The sequence below is a fragment of the Ipomoea nil genome, unplaced genomic scaffold, assembly GCF_001879475.1.
Source record: "Ipomoea nil cultivar Tokyo-kokei standard unplaced genomic scaffold, Asagao_1.1 scaffold0382, whole genome shotgun sequence".
NCBI lineage: Eukaryota > Viridiplantae > Streptophyta > Magnoliopsida > Solanales > Convolvulaceae > Ipomoea > Ipomoea nil.
This window is the reverse complement of record NW_017616810.1, coordinates 883315-903614: the sequence shown is the minus strand read 5'-3', so window position 1 is coordinate 903614 and position 20300 is coordinate 883315. Positions and strand designations below refer to the sequence as shown.

The window sequence follows — 20300 nt, the reverse complement described above, 5'->3', positions numbered from 1 at the left end:
CAAAGGTAATAATTACCCACACTATCTCATTTCACGTGTTTGACTCAACTATTGAGATTCTAACAAATTTATTTACAATTTAAAATTTGTAATATTTAGTTTAGTGTTAATGTATAAAATTTATATAATTAAAAATTAAATTAAAATTACTATTTAATTCAAAAAAAAAACAAATTGAATTTTAATATTATAAGAAACACCAAAGTAATATTTTTTAAAAAATAGTAATTGTATCGGCTTTTTAGTGATTAGATAGCACTTTCATGTTTTAAAGTATAGTATTGTTGAACGAGTCACACATATTGATGTGTATTTTAACTTTAAATTCTTTCAATAATTCATAAATATCATCTGAATATTGTAATTTCCCGATCATTTTGATGGAAAAAAAAATTGTACTTTACTGATAAAAGTTAATCGTAAACAACACAAATGTAGGATAATATTAAAATACAATTCACATACAGCATATATTGTCACGGACAAGAGAGTAGAATGCAGTCGGTTTGATGGCTACCAACTAAACGTGTGTGTGCGCAGGTGCGTGTGCGTGTTAATAAGAATCCCTCCTCCCGTGAGAACTTGCGAACTTGTATATAAATGCATACAATCTCATATTTCAGTGCACAATGTACACAAATCTATCCTGAAATAATTTGTGTGAATTTATGTAGACGATTATGTACATTCATATTGATTCGCAGGTTCTCACGAGATGATGTGCTCTCATTGATCATTAATATATATCTATACACGTATACTCCGTATATACCTGCTGATGTGGTCCTGGTGGACCTAAAATAACATAAATCTGTCCCAATTTGCAATAGCAACATGTCATAAATGCCAAGCTCTCAAATTCTGAGAGTCCGTGAACAAAGAATTTTCTAAGCCAAAGTGCAATGTGCAATTAAGCCATCCACAATCCCAGCCGTCAGTCGTGGAACCATTTCTGCTGCCTCTTCCATCCCAATGGCTAATGTTGTCGTCCTAACTCCTAACAACAGGGCATCCTTCTACATCCACTTCCCACAGACATACCTCTAAACTCTAAACCCCCCCTCAAATGAAAGTAGTTGGTGAGGTTCAACGCTCAAACACATGCTTCAGAATGATTCTGACCCTTCCCACAATATCCTGTTCCTTGCATGAGGTAACCAACACAACTGCATAATTAAAAACAAGTAATCATGTATCAACCAGGACTAATACACCAAATATATATATATATAGAGAGAGAAAATACATCATAGGACAGGCTCATTGATCCCCCTTGCATACAACAAAGTCCATATTGTTTTTGTTTTCCTAATGTACCAATATGGATACAACCCTACAACCTCAACCAACTTAACCAAGTTGTTGATTTTGTAACCACAAAATTACAAGTTCAACTTCCAATTGGAGCAGCCTATCGGTCTTCTTGATTTGAGCTGGTCAACCTAGATTGGTTTACTTCCATGTAGTTCTTTGCCACCAAGATCACAAGGTGGAGTTTATTCAGTGCATACCCTCGGGTAGTAGCTAAGCCGGGGCTTGCAAATTTTTCTCGTCACCCGTACAACGATAATTATAACTGATATTATTGACACTAATGTCGATAGTAACCGTTATAACAAAAGTAATACATATAATTATACTTGATACTATCAATATTGATCAAGTGATCAACATAATATATTACAATCAATTAACATATTATTTGAATTAAAATTAGTGTTTTTAATCTAAATATATAAATAAATAAGCATGAACAAAATATAATTCATAATACAGTAGAAATAAACAGACAAGCATATAGTTTTTGTCTGTATTATGGAAAGCAGAACAAGTCTTTGATGTCCTGAAATGACAAAACCTTTGGACATTGTCCACCAGCTCACCTACCACTTTTCACCCAAACTAAAAGGCACTATCGTTGATTACCAGAACAGGAATGAACGTACAATTCGGAGTAATTCTGGACAGTGTTTCAGACTTACAGAGAGGGAAAAACAACACGAGGATAGTGACAAAAAATTAATACTATATTGAATAGTAGTTGGAGATTAAGGCCCCAGTAATATCAATTGCCACAGACAAAGGGGAATACTAAACGTTGCAAATGGTGGGTCGAAGTGGGCACTCTAAACCTACCATATCTGATATACTACTCTCATATAATTATTGAGAATCATATAAGTCACTAGTTTTAATAATAATAATAGTTCATTAAGTCCCTTTCTGATGAGGACAAATACAGCAAACCAGCAAGGCATTATACTTTCATAGTTTCATGGCAACCAGCAGTATAAGAAAGAAGAAACACACTAGAGAAAATATGAATGTGGACGGTGCGGATATATTTGACCCAAGGCCACCTACCTCAGTCTCTACACTAAGTTGAAAGCTATGTTTGACCGAGTCAGATTGAAGAGAGAGTGAGAAGATCTGTCCTATTGTTCCTTTGGCAATAAATACACTGGACTTTTGAATGGAAATAATAAATTCTGAAGGTTCAGCACTGGCTTCATTTTTAAAGCTGGAACAGAACATGATTAGTACACCTCAGAAAGCAAGATAAAGGTGTGCATGTCTTGTCTAAACAAGGATTGGTCAAGCAATTCTGAAATTTTCAGGTTATTAAATGCCACAAGGTTCATGTGCATCAGTTTGAGAAAGCCAGACACTATTTTATGCTTTGCAGACAATCAATGAAAGCAGATATCTAAGGACTGTACTGCTGGTTGATTGCAAATCAATGGAACCCCTCCCTCTATAGCACTAATTACCTAGAGGCTTTGAGCCTAAACAATATTTTCAGCCAATTAAAACAAAACAAGACTGGGACTGTAGGAGATGTAAAATCCAGGAGACCTTTATCTTAGGTAATAATAATTTAGTATAAATGCATACTCGTTTTTCAAGATGATGAATATACAGATTTCTCTAAAGCCAAATATGGCTTAATGATTTGGTCTGAAAAGTGAATACATTTAGATTGGATCTATATAATAATACAGTGAAAGGGTAAGGATAAAGAGAATGAATCTTTAAAATATGAGTTAGGCAGAGGAGAGGGGGTCGTGAATGTTGAACTAGGGTCTAGGTACACCTTTGTAATCACAAAACCCAACCCTATATGACCAAAAAAACTGAATGGACAATGTGTAAATTAAGATCACAAATTTGCATTAATTTGATAGAGAATTCATATATAGAGGACAATGGAAAAATTTAAGCTAAAAGAAAAAGTTTGATCATTTGGTTTCTGGGCTGAACTAAGACAAGGGCAAAGTTCAGGAAACCTATAGGCCCAAAGGCACAAATTAAGAAGGCAGGGAAAGAATCTAGAAGTGTGATAAAATAAACAACTTTCTTTTTTCAAATAAAGCCCATAACCAAGCAATTGCATATGTAGCATGTTCAGAATCAAGTATGTTATTGCTACAATAAGAAAACAGTGTATGGGTGCATCAAATACAGCTGATCCTACATTGAACCAGAGGTAGGAAACAGGCACCTGAGACATGCACTTAATTCTTTTATTGGAAGAGAGCGTGAAAGAAAATGCAAATAAATAATAATAATAATAATAATAATAAAACAGAGAAAGTAACTGCAAATATCAAAAGAACCATCTAAACTACACCCTAACTTAACAACAGAATGAGAAATAGAATTTGTGGAAAACATACCTTTTCAATTTAATTAATGACATCATGTATTTAAAATAAACCAGGCAAAAAAAAAAGGGATCAATAAATATGTAGCACAATCTTACCCCAAGGGAGAACAGGGAATTCCCACCTTTGTACTGGAACTGTAATAACATACGTGGCAACCTGCACAAGCAATGGTAGACTCAAGATGGAATATTCACAAAAAAAAAAAAATGCTGGATCAGTATGTTCTGAATCAAGTAAAATAGAAGAACCATGCCAATATAGATGCAGCTAAACAATTAGAAGTATTGAAAAGATCCAAAAACTCCTCCTTTTCATAAAGTAGGTCCATGATATCCATGCAAGCTTCAAAATTCATATGTTCACCAACCCGTGCAACATCCCTAAAATAGCAGAAAGAAAGGGAGAGGAGTAATCACAAAGAAAAGGGAATACAGTTATACAGTTGATAACTAAAAGATAGCAAAATAATCACAATTTTTTTTTTTATAAACAAAAATAAAACTCAAGAAGTCAGAAATAATTGTCAACTCCAATTTTGGCAAAACACTCACTTCAATTGAATAACAAGATCCTCCAGGAATCTATAAGCAATGTTTGACACGCCAATCTCAAATTTCAGTACCTTGTGAAAAAAGAAACATATATATAGACTAAGTATATAGAAGATGTGTCAATGTGTCATGCAGAAGAGAGAACCAATCACAACTTGGCCTACTCCCCAAACCCCCCACCACTTTCGTCTCCCACAACATGAAGAAAAATGTCAAGAGAGACTGAGAGAGAAAGAGAATGAAACACAAAACTAATAAAGAATCATAATAGTACTAAATAACATGATAGTTACCTGCATTAGCAATAATTCCTGCAGAGTATCTTATTCAACCATCAGGACAATTAGAAAAGCAGTGGCACACACCCTTCAAACATTATAGAAAATAGATAGCTTACAGCTTCCAAAAAGTCCCTTGTTGTAAAATGCTGCTCTGTAATACTCTTGTCTCCTAATGACTTTAAACACTTGACAGATAGGGGAGGAGACATGTGTATCTGAAAAGGGAGATGAAACTCCATGGTTACTTTAAAAAGAAATAGAAATTAAAGAGAATAGGAAAACATGCAGAAAATGAAGAAAAAACAAATATTTGATATGTAGCTTACTTTGCAAGAGATCCATACAGAAGCAAGAGCAAATAACTGCAAGTTGCTTTCTCTCATGGGATCTAAAAGCCAGTTTTCTTTGTCCATGCCCTTTCTGAATGTCAGGAAGTTAAAATCTCTTATTATACCGTTATACTGAAAATTAAACAATCAACATTCATAATAATTTAATCACACATTCGAACCTACTAGCAGCTACTCCATTTCTTTTTTCTCCTACTATTGGGTTACCACTTGATAAAGCATCACATATACACGAGATGATAATTCGCCAATGAAAAACTCGATTAGTCATATGCAGCCCACTACCCACAGTTTCAACTTTCTTTTGCTTTAAGTATGGTCAACAGTACTAACAGCCTAACACTAATGGCAAACAATCTAGTCTCTCCAATAAACCTCTGTAACCCAGACAAGGAAATTCAACTGGGGTACTAGTACACCTTCCTGATTTCTTAACTATCATCCGAACTCATAGTAAATTCAGCAACTTCTGAACATAACGGCCTTGGGTCTCTATGAATTGATATGGTGAAACTCATACAATTATATATCCTATCCTGATATCAAGAGCAAGTTGAACTTTTGACCAAAGTCTTCATTCACCCTTCTTTTGTTTTGCGCAAGTTGAACTTTTGACCAAAGTCTTCATTCACCCTTCTTTTGTTTTGCTGGTCAAGCTATGAATCTTATTTCTGTCCACAGGACCTCTCCATAAGATCCAACTTCCTACCGTTGAATTTGGAAGATGGAATGGCCTGGCGGGTGGAGAATAACACCACCCGCCAGTTAGGCAGAAGCAATACTGAATAATCAGGAATGAGAGAATGTATATAAAACTAAGATATTATAATATATTCAATATTCTCTGTTTCTAATACAGAAACACAGTACATATATATAGATACAAACACATAACTGTAAGTAACTACCCATAATCGAAACCTATTCATAAACAGACACAACCCTATAGATATACCTAACTCTTTATTTTTCAACACCTACCACCAAGTTATAGTATATTTAGTTTTTTCATCTTTATTTACTTTTATGCCATAGCAGCCCAAATTCTCACCATTTACTTTTGATCTCATGTATACAAGTTGATCTTCTATGTTTCCCTATAATCTTGGTTTAACTTTATTCCAACATTTCTTCACCCTATCTACTTAGAATATCTCCAAGAACCATAGTCAAAAAAATTACAGCCTTTGTCTCTACAATTGTTTTAGCCTTCATATCTACCTTCAACACTAAGGGTTGTTCAACAAATATACAGCCTTGCAATGCTTTCCTGTTGTTGCACCTAATCTGTTTTTTTAAACTTCAATCCTTCTCTCTTCCCATATCTGGCCCTCTTCATACATAAAGCACATTCGTTTGTGATGTTACTGCCTTGGACAATTGTTATTATCTTTATGCTCTCCAATAAGGCAAAAACAGTTTAACAATTGTTTTTTCTGTTCTTGTCTGTATTTTCCTCTTTAAAACTATTTTGAATTTTCATTACTGGAAAAAGGGTTAAGAATTATTGATGACAGGATTTTGTTTCCACCTTCAAGAAAAATGTTTTTACCATTATTGTTTCTTATTTATTGTCCTTTAAGTATGTTTTACTTGTTCTTCACCCCACCCCCCCCACCCCCCCCCCCAAAAAAAAAAAAAAAAAAAAAAAAAAAAAAACAAAACAAAAACAAAAACAAAAGCAAAAGCAAAAAAAAAAAAAAAAAACCACTTATTTGGAGGTTCTGTTGTACCTACCAATTTTATGAATTCGATTTTGTATTACATGAATTACAGATATGCACAAGTCTGGATGACTGGATCACAGTTCATTTCTTTGCATCTAATATAAATCAGTTTATAATTATGGTTTTGTTAATCTTACTATATCTATTGTGTCTAAGTAACTAGCAATCCACTTCAGGAAACAAAAAGCTTATTGAATAAGGTACCTAGAAAATAGGTGGAAATTAAGCTTATCATCCCACCAACCACTAATAATCCTTATTTATATAAAAAATGCTCACTCTCAAACACATACTACCCAATCTCTGTGAGGAAGTCAATCAGAAGCACCACCAAGTCCATTGGAGAAGTAGAATAAAAGAAGAAAAAATAAAAATAAAAAGAGAAGTTCATTAAGAAAAGTCATGAGAGCACCATTACCTACTTCAGTCATTAAAGCATGTTAATCAATTAATCCTAAATAACTCCCTTTAGCCTAATTGTGACACATGGTGGCTTGAATCAAACTAATTACCCCCTAAACAATTTTCTTTAGCCTATTTCTAACCCATAGTGGCTTAAATCAAGCCAATTATCCTACTGAAGGCCTTGTAGTTCAATGGCATAAAACTCCGTATAAAGGTCTCATGTTTAGTCTCCATCCCCATTCTCCTCAATTGTTAAAGCTTTGAAACATTGCTGTTCCTGCATTTCATGGGACAAGTCTAGGATTCCTACTAGCATCAAAGACTCACTGTATACTAATTGACGGCATGGCTTCCAGATAAGAATAAAACTTTGGGAAACTCATTTAGAGTATTATGAACCCATTAAGGTAATGTTAGTCTAAGAAACCCAAGGTCTTTTCAATAAATTCAAGAAAATATTGTTGCATCACTTGCATGGAATTGGCCTATTAATAAATTATACAGGCATCATTATGGAAAAACAATAAAAAGCATAATAAAGAATCTTCTTAATTAGCACCAATGATATTATAAGGAAAACTTCCTGGTCTATAATAACACAAATTCCATAATATAACACATTTGTTTTATTTTCTTTTCCCCACTTCAAGCCACTTTGACACATGCAAACTAAAAGTAAAACTTGGAAGTGTATAATATTTCCTATATATTATCGGTTTCTTCCTCAAGATCATCCTTTCTTTACCCGCTCCAAATGGATAGTTCTTGTCTAGAAGCATACTTATGATGCTCCCATCATAAGTCCCTCAGTCACAATGATCCCTGACTTGCTCAATCAATCAGCATACTATGAGCTCAGGCTCAAATAACCATATAACACTCAATGAACATAATTCACAAGCTTAACGAACATTTCACTTCAATGATGAATGTGAATTACAATTGCGATGAACATTCACCAAATGCTTGGTGAGGCATTGGTGAGACTAGGTTCGTGATTTGTCTTGCTCGTTAGCACTCCAGTACAATTCACTATTTCCAACTATACTTCAACTTTATATTAACCAATTTTTTAAATACTAATGATAATTAACAGTATATTCACAGCAAAAACCAAGTAGAATTACAAATGCTTTAATAATCAACTGAGTTATTGAACATACACAAAATTTCTATATGAAGAACACTTTTCCAGCTTTTCGTAATAAACAATATGCTAAAGATATAAGAAATGAGTAACAGAACATTCATAAAGAAAAGAAAAAATGTTTCTACCTGGAGAGAGAGGGGTAAAACCGGTCGGCGAAAAGCGAAAGCGCGGAGTATTTGACAATCGGAGAGACATGCAGATCCTTTTCCAATACATTAATTGAAAGCAAACAAAATTAAAATCAAAATTAAGGATGAAAAAAAGTTGCAGAGATGAAGTTTTGAAAGGTTTACGTGAGCGGACTGGATAAGAAATCCCAGCACACGACGGCGACGGAGCAATGCATCGTTCTTCATCTCTCGCCTTCTCCCTACGTAGACTCTGCACTTACACTCTGGAGGGAGTTTTGAAAATTGAAATGAGATTTGCCGGTATAATTTTTGTATGGAGCCCCTGGAGTTTGTGATAATACCACTTTCAACCTCTTATAGTCCTTTATTTTAAATTAAAATTCCATTTACGACCAATAAACTATACAATTTTTGTTTTTATTTATGAGAAATCTCGTAACCGTTATCGATAAAATTAATAGATAATTCTCATGAAGAATATAACTTGTACGTGTTAGACATTCAACGCCCCACCTTTTTAACCTTATTCGTTTTCAATTTCAAATTGTCTCTATTGATAAAACTCAGTTATTCCATTTCAACAACTCACGTTCATATGAAACTATGATAATAATTATGAAATGTATTGGTAATTGTATTCCCAATTTTATAATATTAACTAGTAAATTATTGTTCGATACACGGATAAATTTTTTTATTATATATTTATATAATAAAATTAAATATGAAATTATAAACAAATATAATATTTGAAAGTGTACATTTATTTAATTATAAGATTAGCGTAAAAGTATCACCAATTAATTGAATAGTATATGACTCGGTTTTCTGCAATTATCTTAAAAAAATTGATATTGTAATATGATTTAGGCAATTACATTATTACTAAAATAAATATGAGAAAAAAAGGGGAAAATAATTTTTTTAAAAGGCATTAAGCTGTGAAAAAATATGGAATTAAATCACCTAATTTAGAACGGTTTTGTTCCCATATATGATTTATGTAATTTTAATTGTAAAATAAATATATTTCAAAAAAAAAAAAAAAACATTAGACAATAGTTTGGAATTAAAAATACTTGAAATTAAAATATGGGAAATTTCATTACTACTATTATAAACTAGTAATTCACTCGCGCAATGCACGGAAAAAAATGATGTTATTATAAATATAAATAAAAAATAGAAAAAATAAAACTATTTTAAATTATTTAATATAATAATATTTTTGAGCTTCCATCGGTCAAGTATTTATTATTTTTATAGAATACAAAATTACAATTAAAATTAAAATTAAAATTTTGTATGGTTAATATAATCTCTAATTATGTACATATTCAAATAAACTTCTAGAGAGAATTTACATTATTACATTGATTTATTCTTAATTATATTTCATCTATATTACAATTTTCACAATACGAATATTAATAACTAAGATAATTACATTTAGAAAGCAAATTTCAAATTTTGTATGAGTAAATTTAAAATAAATGTAATCCTTTGTTATGGGGGAGAAAAAATAGCTAATTTTTTTTTCAAATGTTGTGCTTTTGTTTTTTTTTTTTTTTTTTTTTTTTATAGTAAAGGATGTTGTGGCTATTTTATAATAATAATAAGGATAGAGATAATAATTGTAACAATAATTACTCACCAAAATAATAATTGTAATATTAATTACTTCCCAAATTAAACCATATAGCTTTATTATAGTTAAGATTTGTGTTAGAAAGTAAAAAAATATATATATAAGAAATTAAATAATAATTATAATATTAAAATATGATAATATAATACGACCAAATTTTTACAAATTTTGAAAAACTTTCTTGTATACAATGATTATTGTTGAAGTTGTTTTATTGCTTTCACTGTTACAAATCAATATTTTCAACTCATTTGGAGTAGTGTAAATTTGTATGATTTTTTAAAAGGAAAGTGCAAGTAAGATAATTAACACAAATGCAAATTAAGAAATATTAACCTCATTAATAAATTACACACATACATGACATGCATGACATAAATAATTAATGCATAGATTGCATACTGTTAATTATGGTAAAAATTTGTGTGAAATCGTATCATGGATCATTATCCGTGAGACGGGTCAAGTCAAAATGAAATGTAATAATATTTATACTAGCAAATGTAATACTAAATCATGAATAAAATGTTTAGTATTTATACGGAAAAATATAGTACTTTAGATGAAAAAAGTAATACTTTTACATCAAAATATAAAAGTATTATATTTGTCCTCAAAATATTATGTTTCCCTTATAAATAACAAACATTTTATTCCTGATTAAGTATTACACTTGCTAGTATAAGTATTACATTTGCATTTTGATCCAATCCGACTTATCTCACCGATAAAAATCCGTGAAACGATTTCTCACAACTGTGACATGTTAATTATATATATGTGTAGGCTAAAAATATCCTGAGGATTTCTAAAATTCCAAGTTTCAAAACTATATAGTATTATAAGCATGATGTCACATTCAGCCATTCAGGTATGGCAAATTGAACAAATGGACAATTTGTTTAAGCATGATAGTTTATTGTCATTATTAATTATATTATATATTTGGTAATGTCATAAGTAGAGAGTTTGGATTATATATAGTGGTTGGAGATTGGGCCAAAGCTTGCAAATCATGCAATAAACAATGGATTGACAACATAATATGAAATGGTGGCTGAAAACAACATGTACAGTGGCTTGTTTGTTTGGATCAATACATGACATAAAACACTGTAGAGATGTCAGCTACACTTTCAACAAGCCTCCAAACAAGAATAATATGTGCAACTTGGACTCGACCCTTGCCAAATTAGCTTGGTAACTATAATGTTTCAAGTTCGACTTTATGTGAAAGTTGTCTATTGATCTTAATGGTTTGAACTGATTATTAACTATGTGCACCCTAGATTGATTTATTTCATTGTAATCATTTGTTGGCTAAGATCGATCACAAGATATACTTTATCAGAAAACACATTTAAATAGTGACTGAAGTTTTTTGTAAATTAAAAAATAATAAGTCCACCTTGGTGCCTATTTCCCTTTGTAAGTACATACCTTGTTGTATGAGTCTGGGATTTATTATATATTATTTAAAGTTTTGGCTTATTTTATATATTACATAACTAAATTAGGTGATGTTATGTTATTAGGTTTTTTATTTTCAAATTTATTTAATTTGGAAAATATGATGTATTTTATTAGGTTTGGCGACAGTACTATATATATCTTTTAAAAAAAAATAGTTGTAGTTGTAGCTATATTTAATAAATAAAGATTATAATTATCATTTAGGCAATAAAATCTAATGTGGGATTGAAAAATGTGTTGTATAATTAATTGTAAGGCTTATTGGTAAACAATTTTAAATCTTTATCACTCGTCAATCGTCATAATCTTTAAATTTTGACACAAATTATATCCTATTATGAATATCCTATTATGAATAATAATAATTATATATAAATCTTTGATTTTTTTTATAAATTAATATTCAACATTTATGAACCCAACAGGGTAGCTCAAGTGGCAAATGAACTCTCTTTGTGGGGGAGAATTCCGGGATAACCCGGGTTTGATTTCTACAAGTGACGATTCCCTTTGGGCCAACTTCTGTGCCTCTCGGAGCGAACCGGGTGGACCTGGACCGTTAAACGGACAAAGAAAGACTCGGATCACAGTGTGTGGTTTCCACCAAAAAAAATATTCAACATTTATATTTTGTGATATATATATATATATATATATATATATATATATATATATATATATATATATATATATATATTGATAGATTTAATTAATCCGGGGTAGCCCGAATCAATAAACCCGATAAATAAGGAATGTGTAAAGGCGTAGGCAAAATAGAACAAATGTGTATCGTAGGGTCGTAGGGACCGAATACTGCATTAGATAATAATTATCGAGCTATTACAAGGTGAATGTAACGCTATCCTTCACTCCGGAAAGGTAGGTTCCATACCGACAAGACCCCCTACCCTAGAATCGGCTCATTTCACTACAACGGTAGTTTTAAGACAAATAGGATAGAATAATGTAAGGGATAGAGAATATGTCCTAATGGGACAAAGTATGAGGTTTTTATACAAAATAAACCCCCAATCGGCCCACCTAGACCGGGGGTGGTTGCATCTCCCGTGCGGACCGGGTCCGCAGGTTAGGCGTGCAGAGCTCAACATGGCCAAACTCATCAGGCCGAGCTCAAATGACCGAGCTCACCATGGTTGAGCTCATATGGCCGAGCTACCATGGTCAAGCCCGCCATGTGGGCGAGCTCACCATGGCTGAGCTCACATGGACGAGCTCACCATGACCGAACTCACCATGGCCGAGCTTATTATGGTCGAGGTGCCTTGGACCGAGCACGGGGCTCAACTTCGGAATCCCGAATCCATTCTATACTTCCTTACTCCGCTTTTCTGGGTTGGTTTACTCCGATATATATGTGTATATATATATATATATATGTATATATATATATATAGAGTCAAAGATCAAATTGAATTGGGACTTTATTTAGAATAATTTGTGCTCCCCAAGACACCAACCAACCAATTTGATCTTTGACAAAATTTACAGCTAAGTCGCATGTGCCTTCTTGTTTTGGGAATCTATACTAAAAGAGACTGATATACTTTAGGATACCGAAAAATACTTTGATAAATTCTAAAGAATTAATTTAAAAATATACATTGAACATTGAACTATTCACGCAATGCGCGTGTGGTAACTAGTTGATCATCATATTAGATAAAGGGGAATAGATTTATATCATCATTACGCGTTTTCATAAATAAAAACTATGAACTAAGATAATTGATCATGCAAAGAAAACAGAAGGATAGCTAGATTTATTATTACATTATCCATTCATTTTTCATTTCGAAAACACGTAGCAGTATACTATTATATATGAAACATATAATTTTGTGTGAATATATTCCGTGGGTATATATATTATGTGTGTATATATATATGGATGGATCAACTAATGTGCAAGCTCAATCTTGCATTAGAATATTGGAAGTGGTCATGATAGTCATCTGCAGGTTCTGATGAATGCACCTCTAACCGATGGGTGATATGCTCAAACCTTTCAGACAGGAAAAAATTTCTCAATTTTTTGAGTCTTGACACTTTCACTTCTGCACTGAAAATTGCCCTAACTGGCCTGTGATCTGACATTTTCGATTCACCTCTCCCATATTTGTGTTGCTTTAGCCCTTCTCCAAACCAAATTATCCTATCACACCTGAAAAATATGTACGTAATTCAGAAAGATATGATCGTGTTAAAAATATAGCCATAAGTTGTCCCATTATTAGGTAGGTTTGCTTTTTCGCTGGTTAAGAATTCTCAATATTAATTCATTCCGACCACCATGAAGCGATTTTAGGTGGACCGCTGACCCACTTGACACATTGTAATCTAGTGGCACGAAGTGACTCTTTCACATGGAAAGTCATAGGTTTGAGTCCCCGTGAAAAGCGATCATTGACTCTTTGTTTTTTAGTATATATGTTAAAAAAGTAATTATGAACAGATACTACATTGTAACAGAGTCACTCTTTGTTTTTCAATATGTTAAAAAAAAATAGTTATGAACAGATAGTACATTGTAACAGAGTCAGTAAAGTTAATTACCATGCGGGGGCGCGCTTCTTTTCACCTTTTTTACCATTTACAGCGCCATAATATCCATCGGAATTAGGATAATACTTGTAAGTGGGAGCAAATTTTATCATCCCTTCATGCCACCCTTTGAATACTTGACCGTCCAGCATTTCTGACCTTAACTGCAAATTAAATGTGAAAATTTAACATTAATTTATATGTATCAAAATTAAAATTTTCCAATAAAGAAATGCATATATACCTGGTCATATTCGAATAGTGTATTAAAATCTCCTTTATCTATCAATAATCTTGTCGCAGTTTCTTGAAGGGAGATTCTGTAGTTCAAATCTCCAAGAAAAATCACTCGGCTGCACCACCAAAATAAATAAATAATATAAATTTTATATATAAATAAATATAAATTATATATATATATATATATATATATATATATATATATATATATATATATATATATATATATATATATATATATATATATATTTCTAATTAGGTGAGAACCAACCTTAAACTGCGAACTGCGAATGATTTCACCGCAACTACTACATAATTGCACTGCTGCGACTCCCAGACATGCCGGGAGGATCTTGTAGTGCAATCATGTAGTAAGTGCGGTGCAAACATTCACAAGTTTGCAGTTCGAGGGTTACTGGAAAATAAGGAGAAAAAAAAAAGACAGGTTAATTTTATAAATGTTAAATATGTAAAATTTTACAATATTTATAAAAATGACTATCACTGTTTCCCTTATTTTTCAGCAATATCCAACCATTTGATCTATCGAGATGAATGAATCATATTAGTCTTCACTTTTTACGTGAGAGTCTCTCCTCTATATATATAAACAAAATTAGGTGGAGTTGACATCACAAACATGTTGTTTTAACAGTATAAAACATGCAAATTGCTTCATAATCTATTATTTTCCTAATTAATTAATAAATTACAATAATCTGTCCAATCTGGAAAGTCAACATGATCAACCAGGAAAACGTTTGTATACTACAAGACAGTTTACCAATTGGATGTTTATTTTATTTAATTTTTTAACTACTAGTCTACTACCAATCAAGAGCATAAGACCAAAACTCATGTGGTCCAACATAACTACCAAAAGTAATTAACCAACAAATTCCACCATTAAAATACTCCTAAAAATGGGATTACCATAATCATACAATGTTAATCCCAATTTGATTGGCGGCATGTATTGATAAAGACAACGTAGTTTTACTGTGAATCTGTGATTAGCACCTAATAATGATAATTATATTGGCGGTCGTGATAGTAATTAAATGATTATTGTCTTGTCCCCATTAGGGTTGATAATCATGTAATTAGAGGTGATTAAACAAATGAGATTTATCTTCAACCAATGGATTGGACGGTTTTAGATTACAATTAAACTAATCACTTAAATAATCCCTTCCACTTTATACTTACTTTGGTGATCAATTAAACTACCCTCCTAGTCAAATAATTATAGTAAATTACTGGGACAGTGATTTTATCATTTTTTACTTTGACTTCCAAATTTGTTCCATCACTTGTGTTATTAGACAAAATCAGAAGTTCATACCAAAGTGGTGATCAATTAAATAATTACTGAAACACTCCCTCGACTATTATGATTTCTTCATTTTTGCCTCCAACTTCCTCAGACAAAGTCAGAAGTCGAAAATCAATTTAAAGTGGCATAGTGATCTGATCAAAATTATTACAGCCCAGAGACCATTTTGATAATTTATTCCAATAATTAGGGAAAAAAAAAAACAAATAAATAAATTTGTACTTACTCGTGATCTTGGATTTTTCTTGGCAGTTCATGTGAAGGGCCTTTGGGAAATGTTGTTCTTGACAGTATTTCTGCGGCGTTAGAGTTTCTGAATTTCTCATCTCCTTCCCTGCCACCTGAAGCCAGATGGCTGCACACAAAGCAAAAGCTTGTTTCATGCAACCTAAATCTAACCGAAACAGCACCCTGCAACAAACAACATATATTTATAATTCTGAAAGATCTAATCTGAGGATCGGATATCTGAGGATGATCGTGACGATTAAGAATACCATGAAAGAAGGAAGCGGAGGAGGTTTTGATCTGAGTACCTTGTTGCCCAAGCAACCCATGATGCCACAACCCACGCACGAAACGCTAGGGTTACGCACAAACAACCGATGTTCATTTCGGATCCACACAGAGATCAGAATCCCAACCATTTGCTTGCTGATAATACATCTGAATTCTTCATTATTATTATTATTATTATTATTATTATTATTATTATTATTGTTCCCTTTAGTCTGCTCATCACTGTTTCCTTCATCTATGGCTGCTTTCTTGTTCAAAGCTCTTCTGATTATGGAGTTCCACTTTGATGAAATCTTTCCACTTTCTGAACCCAGAACTTTCTTCGTCCTCAAAGGAACAACTTCTTGAAACCTATATTATATTATGCATAATTTAATCCTTGTTTCCGAGAATACTTAACTTTCTTTTCTTTTAGGTAACTATATATGTGTGGTAAACTTCAACTTGTAACCCGTCTTAGCTTCCCTCACAGTCACTATTTGAGGGTATACGTGCACGGGATAAACCCCACCTTGTGACTATAGTTGATGAGGGCAAACCAAGAAAGTCAATAGGTCGCTCTTTGACTTCTTGTAGTTACCAAGTCAACAATCTGACCAATTTGGCCGGGATTACCACTTTATTATTACTATTATTATTATAAGAAATGGAAATTACCCAAAAACATATATGTCACACCAACTGTGGTTTGGGCCTAGCAAATCATCCACGTTTAAATCATCGGTTGGTGCAACGCCTCCAACATTCCATGTACTTACAAAAACCCTTTGGAACATAAATAATAAAAAATAATGTCAAAATTGCAAGGGTATATTTTGCTAAAAGATTATTGGTGGAAAACCAACTACTACTAATGACCCCAAAAATTAAAGAAAAGAAAATTAAAGGTGGGATTCAATTATTATTATTGCTTACTTGTAGCTTTGGGTTTCTTGGTGATGGGCGAGAATGTGATTTGAGCTAAGAGATTTTTGATGATCATCATCAAACCTAGGAGGAATCGCCTCTACCAAAAATTCATCCGAATCGTCACTAATACTTGGAATATCAGCGACGAAATTATTGCTTCCCAATCTTTTCTTGAGGATCTTGCTTGCCACCAATCTTGGCCACATAACCTTCCTCACCCATGCAAATTAAAACATACAACTATATACTTAAGCAAAATATATATCATTATTAATTAGATTTTAATTAAGGAGAACTTTGATAGATAATATAATCAACCATGCAAATTAAATGTTCATCATCCAAGTATAGTATGTACAAGCACAAAAAAAAAAAGTACTAAGTGAAAATTTTAATGTGATAATCATGCTGCAATTAACCAAAAGGGCTATGTTTGATCAAAAACCTTAGAGTTTTGATCACCTTAGCTGGTTGGGAAATGCGAAATTCTCAGACATGTGTATATATATATATGATTGCATGCAAATCAAGTGGAATGAGAGAAAGCTATAGAGAGAGAGAGAGAGAGAGAGAGAGAGAGAAAGGGTATGTGTGTATTGATGTATATGCTTACCTCTCTCTTGTTTCTTGGCATGGTGATGAGTGAAGGAGCTTAAAAGGGAATCACCCAAAGAAGAAGAAGAAAGAAGGGGTTGAAAGGCAAGAAGGTGTGAAGATAAAAGAGTGATAATAATATAAGATGGGGAGGAGGGAGAGAGATAGAGACCTTGTTGGAGGAAAAGATGGCTATTTCGCAAGTTGGAATGGGAGAGGGAGACAATATCAGAGTGAGGGAAGGTGTGACGTATTGTTGATGCTTCCCACCATGAAATTACCTACCCATCTACGGAACATTCTACACTCTACTTGGCTCATCCATGCAAATTTTATATATATATATATATATATATATATATATATCGAGGGGAGGACCATATGAAAACAAGCTCTTGGTCAGTAGAAAATTAAGAATCAATCTCAGTCTTACATTCGAAGTAAATGTACAATTTTAATGATTGTTTTTTAAATGCGGTAGTATTATATATTGTAATGATCGCTTTTACTATGTAACTTTTAACGATATACATCCCACTTTTTCAATATTAAAAATTGCACTTTGCACAATGCAAAAGTGAGGTGCATTTAGGGTTTGAATTTAGAGTTTATTCATTACTTAACTTTAATTTTGTTTTATTATTTGATGTTTTTGTTTTACGTTTGGTTTAGTAGTTCACTTTTTACTGCTTAAGATTTAGTATTTACGATTTAGGTTTAAAATTTAGTTTTTTCGTTATATTTTTAAAAGTTATTTAGAAATGCACTGCCTATTGTTAAAAAGTAGTGCATTGTAAAATTGAAAATAATTACAATAATATCATCGTATTTTTTTTAAAAAAAGTTGACAATATATAATTACAATAATGACATCACATTTTAAAAAATGATATAATTCATTCAATTTTTACAAATGTAAGGTTGAAATTGGCTCTCATGAGAGTGTGAACCTATACAGACACACCACATTATTCTATGTCAAGATCATGTGATCGAACCATCAAAGTTTGACTAGCTCCTCTTACTTTACAATTGTATTAACAATTCCCTTATTGTTGGATACCGGCTTCAAACACCAACTCCAACCACCGATCATTAAAAGTTAAAACTTTCTTCCAAAAGGCTGAACCCCAATCCTAAGGGCCCAAAAAAATGTAATTCACACATAACAATGTACTCTCCCTAGCTAGTTATTGAATTAATGGTCCTCCCAAAAAAAACAGGCTGTACATGTAAATTACAAAACTGTATAATTATTGAAAACTTTGTTTATATTTAATTTGAATTGAATATTTATTGTATCGGATTTGAACAGCAAATAATAATTATATATTGTATTAATTCATTTAACTGGAAGGAAATAACTTAAGTTTCACCATTACATGGTTTAATTAATTAATTATTTATTTATTTCCGTTATAGTTTGATTTCTAATTGATTTCTTTTTGTGTTTTTAATGCTTTTGTTTATTTGATGGGTCACCACAGTGTTGAACTTTTGTGTTTGTCCGAATGGTTTGACAGACTTTTATACTAATCTACTCCGTATCTCTTATTTCTTTATTTAGGTTTGTTAAACTTTTTGCTGCAAGTTGGTGGGACCTCATCTTCGTTATATATTCAACATAATTGTCATTAAAAATGCCAAAACACACACACACACACACACACACACACACACACACACATATATATATATATATATATATATATATATATATATATATATATATATATATATATATAACTAAGTTCCAGTGCGGGTAAATGCTTCCCATGCGATTGTGCAGGTGATTAATGTGCGTGAGTTTTGTACTTAATGTGCGTGAGTCTTGTGCTTAAGGTGCGTGAGGTTTGTGCTTAATGTGCGTGAGTGTGTAGTGCTTAATGTGCGTGAGTTTTGTACTTAAGGTGCGTGAGTTGTGTGCTTAATGTGCGTGAGTGTGTACTTAATGTGAGTTGTTGTTGAAACTTTAAAGTGCATGAGTTTTGTGCTTAATGTGCGTGAATTTTGTGCTTAAAGTGCCTGAGTCTTGTGCTTAAGGTGCGTGAGTTTTGTACTCAATGTGCGTGAGTGTTTACTTAATGTGAGTTGTTGTTAAAACTTAAGGTGCGTGAGGATTGGGCTTAAGATGCGTGAGTTTAATGTGCGTCTGTTGTATACTTAAAGTGCGCCAGTGTAATGCTTAATGTTAGTCCACCCGAACAACCGCACGGGAAGCACCGTCCGCACCTGATCCCTTCCATATATATATATATGCTAAGGATCATGTGAGAACAATACCATAGGAGATAAATAAAAACCAATCTCAATCTTACATCTGTAAAAATTTGACGGATTTGAACAGATTTAAAAAAGATATGATATTGTGATATTTTCGTAATTATCATCAATTTACTATGCAAACTTGAACACTTAAATGTGCAATCTTTAACAAACATGGTAAATTTTATAAAATCAATGAAAAAGCTAAATGTTAAATCTAAACTGTAAATGTTAGACCTTAAGCAGTAAAAAGTGAACCACTAAACCAAATAAAACCAAAAACTTAGTCATAAACTCTAAAATCGAAACCCTAAGTGCAATGCACTTTCGCATTTTCGCAAATGCAATCTTTTTAATACTAAATTTGCAAAATGTTAATACTAAATGTGCAAACCTGGAAAAATATGAGAATTGCAGATTTTAGTGTTCAAGTTGTATAGTAAAGTTTGTGATAATTACGAAAATCTCACCGCATTTTTTTTTAAATCAAT

General features: G+C 32.3%; 2 protein-coding genes across 3 annotated transcripts; both read right to left on the bottom strand.

Annotated features, from left to right (window-relative positions):
• Window positions 1-767: 767 nt before the first annotated feature.
• Window positions 768-8524, bottom strand: LOC109171908 (cyclin-J18). The gene is made up of 9 exons (XM_019320998.1): window positions 8426-8524; window positions 8258-8334; window positions 4827-4920; window positions 4617-4715; window positions 4513-4530; window positions 4220-4290; window positions 3922-4048; window positions 3764-3824; window positions 768-1166 (listed from the first exon to the last, which is right to left on the bottom strand). The coding sequence occupies exons 1-9, from the start codon at window positions 8486-8488 to the stop codon at window positions 1087-1089; spliced, it is 690 nt and encodes a 229-aa protein (XP_019176543.1). The 5' UTR covers window positions 8489-8524; the 3' UTR covers window positions 768-1086.
• Window positions 8525-13145: 4621 nt separating this feature from the next.
• Window positions 13146-17785, bottom strand: LOC109171905 (type IV inositol polyphosphate 5-phosphatase 9). 2 transcript variants are annotated; one of them, XM_019320994.1, is made up of 8 exons: window positions 17564-17776; window positions 16957-17159; window positions 16699-16806; window positions 16059-16392; window positions 15749-15933; window positions 14191-14299; window positions 13959-14110; window positions 13146-13566 (listed from the first exon to the last, which is right to left on the bottom strand). In XM_019320994.1, the coding sequence occupies exons 1-8, from the start codon at window positions 17582-17584 to the stop codon at window positions 13299-13301; spliced, it is 1380 nt and encodes a 459-aa protein (XP_019176539.1). In that variant the 5' UTR covers window positions 17585-17776; the 3' UTR covers window positions 13146-13298. The 2 variants fall into 2 exon arrangements, with proteins under 2 accessions (XP_019176539.1, XP_019176540.1); XM_019320995.1 differs by lacking the exon at window positions 16699-16806 and having other exon boundaries at window positions 17564-17785.
• Window positions 17786-20300: the final 2515 nt, after the last annotated feature.

Excerpts from the sequence above, each read along its gene's own strand:
- LOC109171908 (XM_019320998.1), bottom strand. The coding sequence starts at position 8,488 with ATGAAGAACGATGCATTGCTCCGTCGCCGTCGTGTGCTGGGATTTCTT. Across the intron at positions 4,921-8,257 it reads TTTTACCCCTCTCTCTCCAG|AAAGGGCATGGACAAAGAAA; the intron begins GTAGAAACATTT and ends CCTGACATTCAG. Across the intron at positions 1,167-3,763 it reads ATTCCCTGTTCTCCCTTGGG|TTGTGTTGGTTACCTCATGC; the intron begins GTAAGATTGTGC and ends TTAATTATGCAG.
- LOC109171905 (XM_019320994.1), bottom strand. The coding sequence starts at position 17,584 with ATGCCAAGAAACAAGAGAGAG. Across the intron at positions 17,160-17,563 it reads TGCCAAGAAACAAGAGAGAG|GTTATGTGGCCAAGATTGGT; the intron begins GTAAGCATATAC and ends TGGGTGAGGAAG. Across the intron at positions 14,300-15,748 it reads AGAAAAATCCAAGATCACGA|CCGAGTGATTTTTCTTGGAG; the intron begins GTAAGTACAAAT and ends TTGGTGGTGCAG.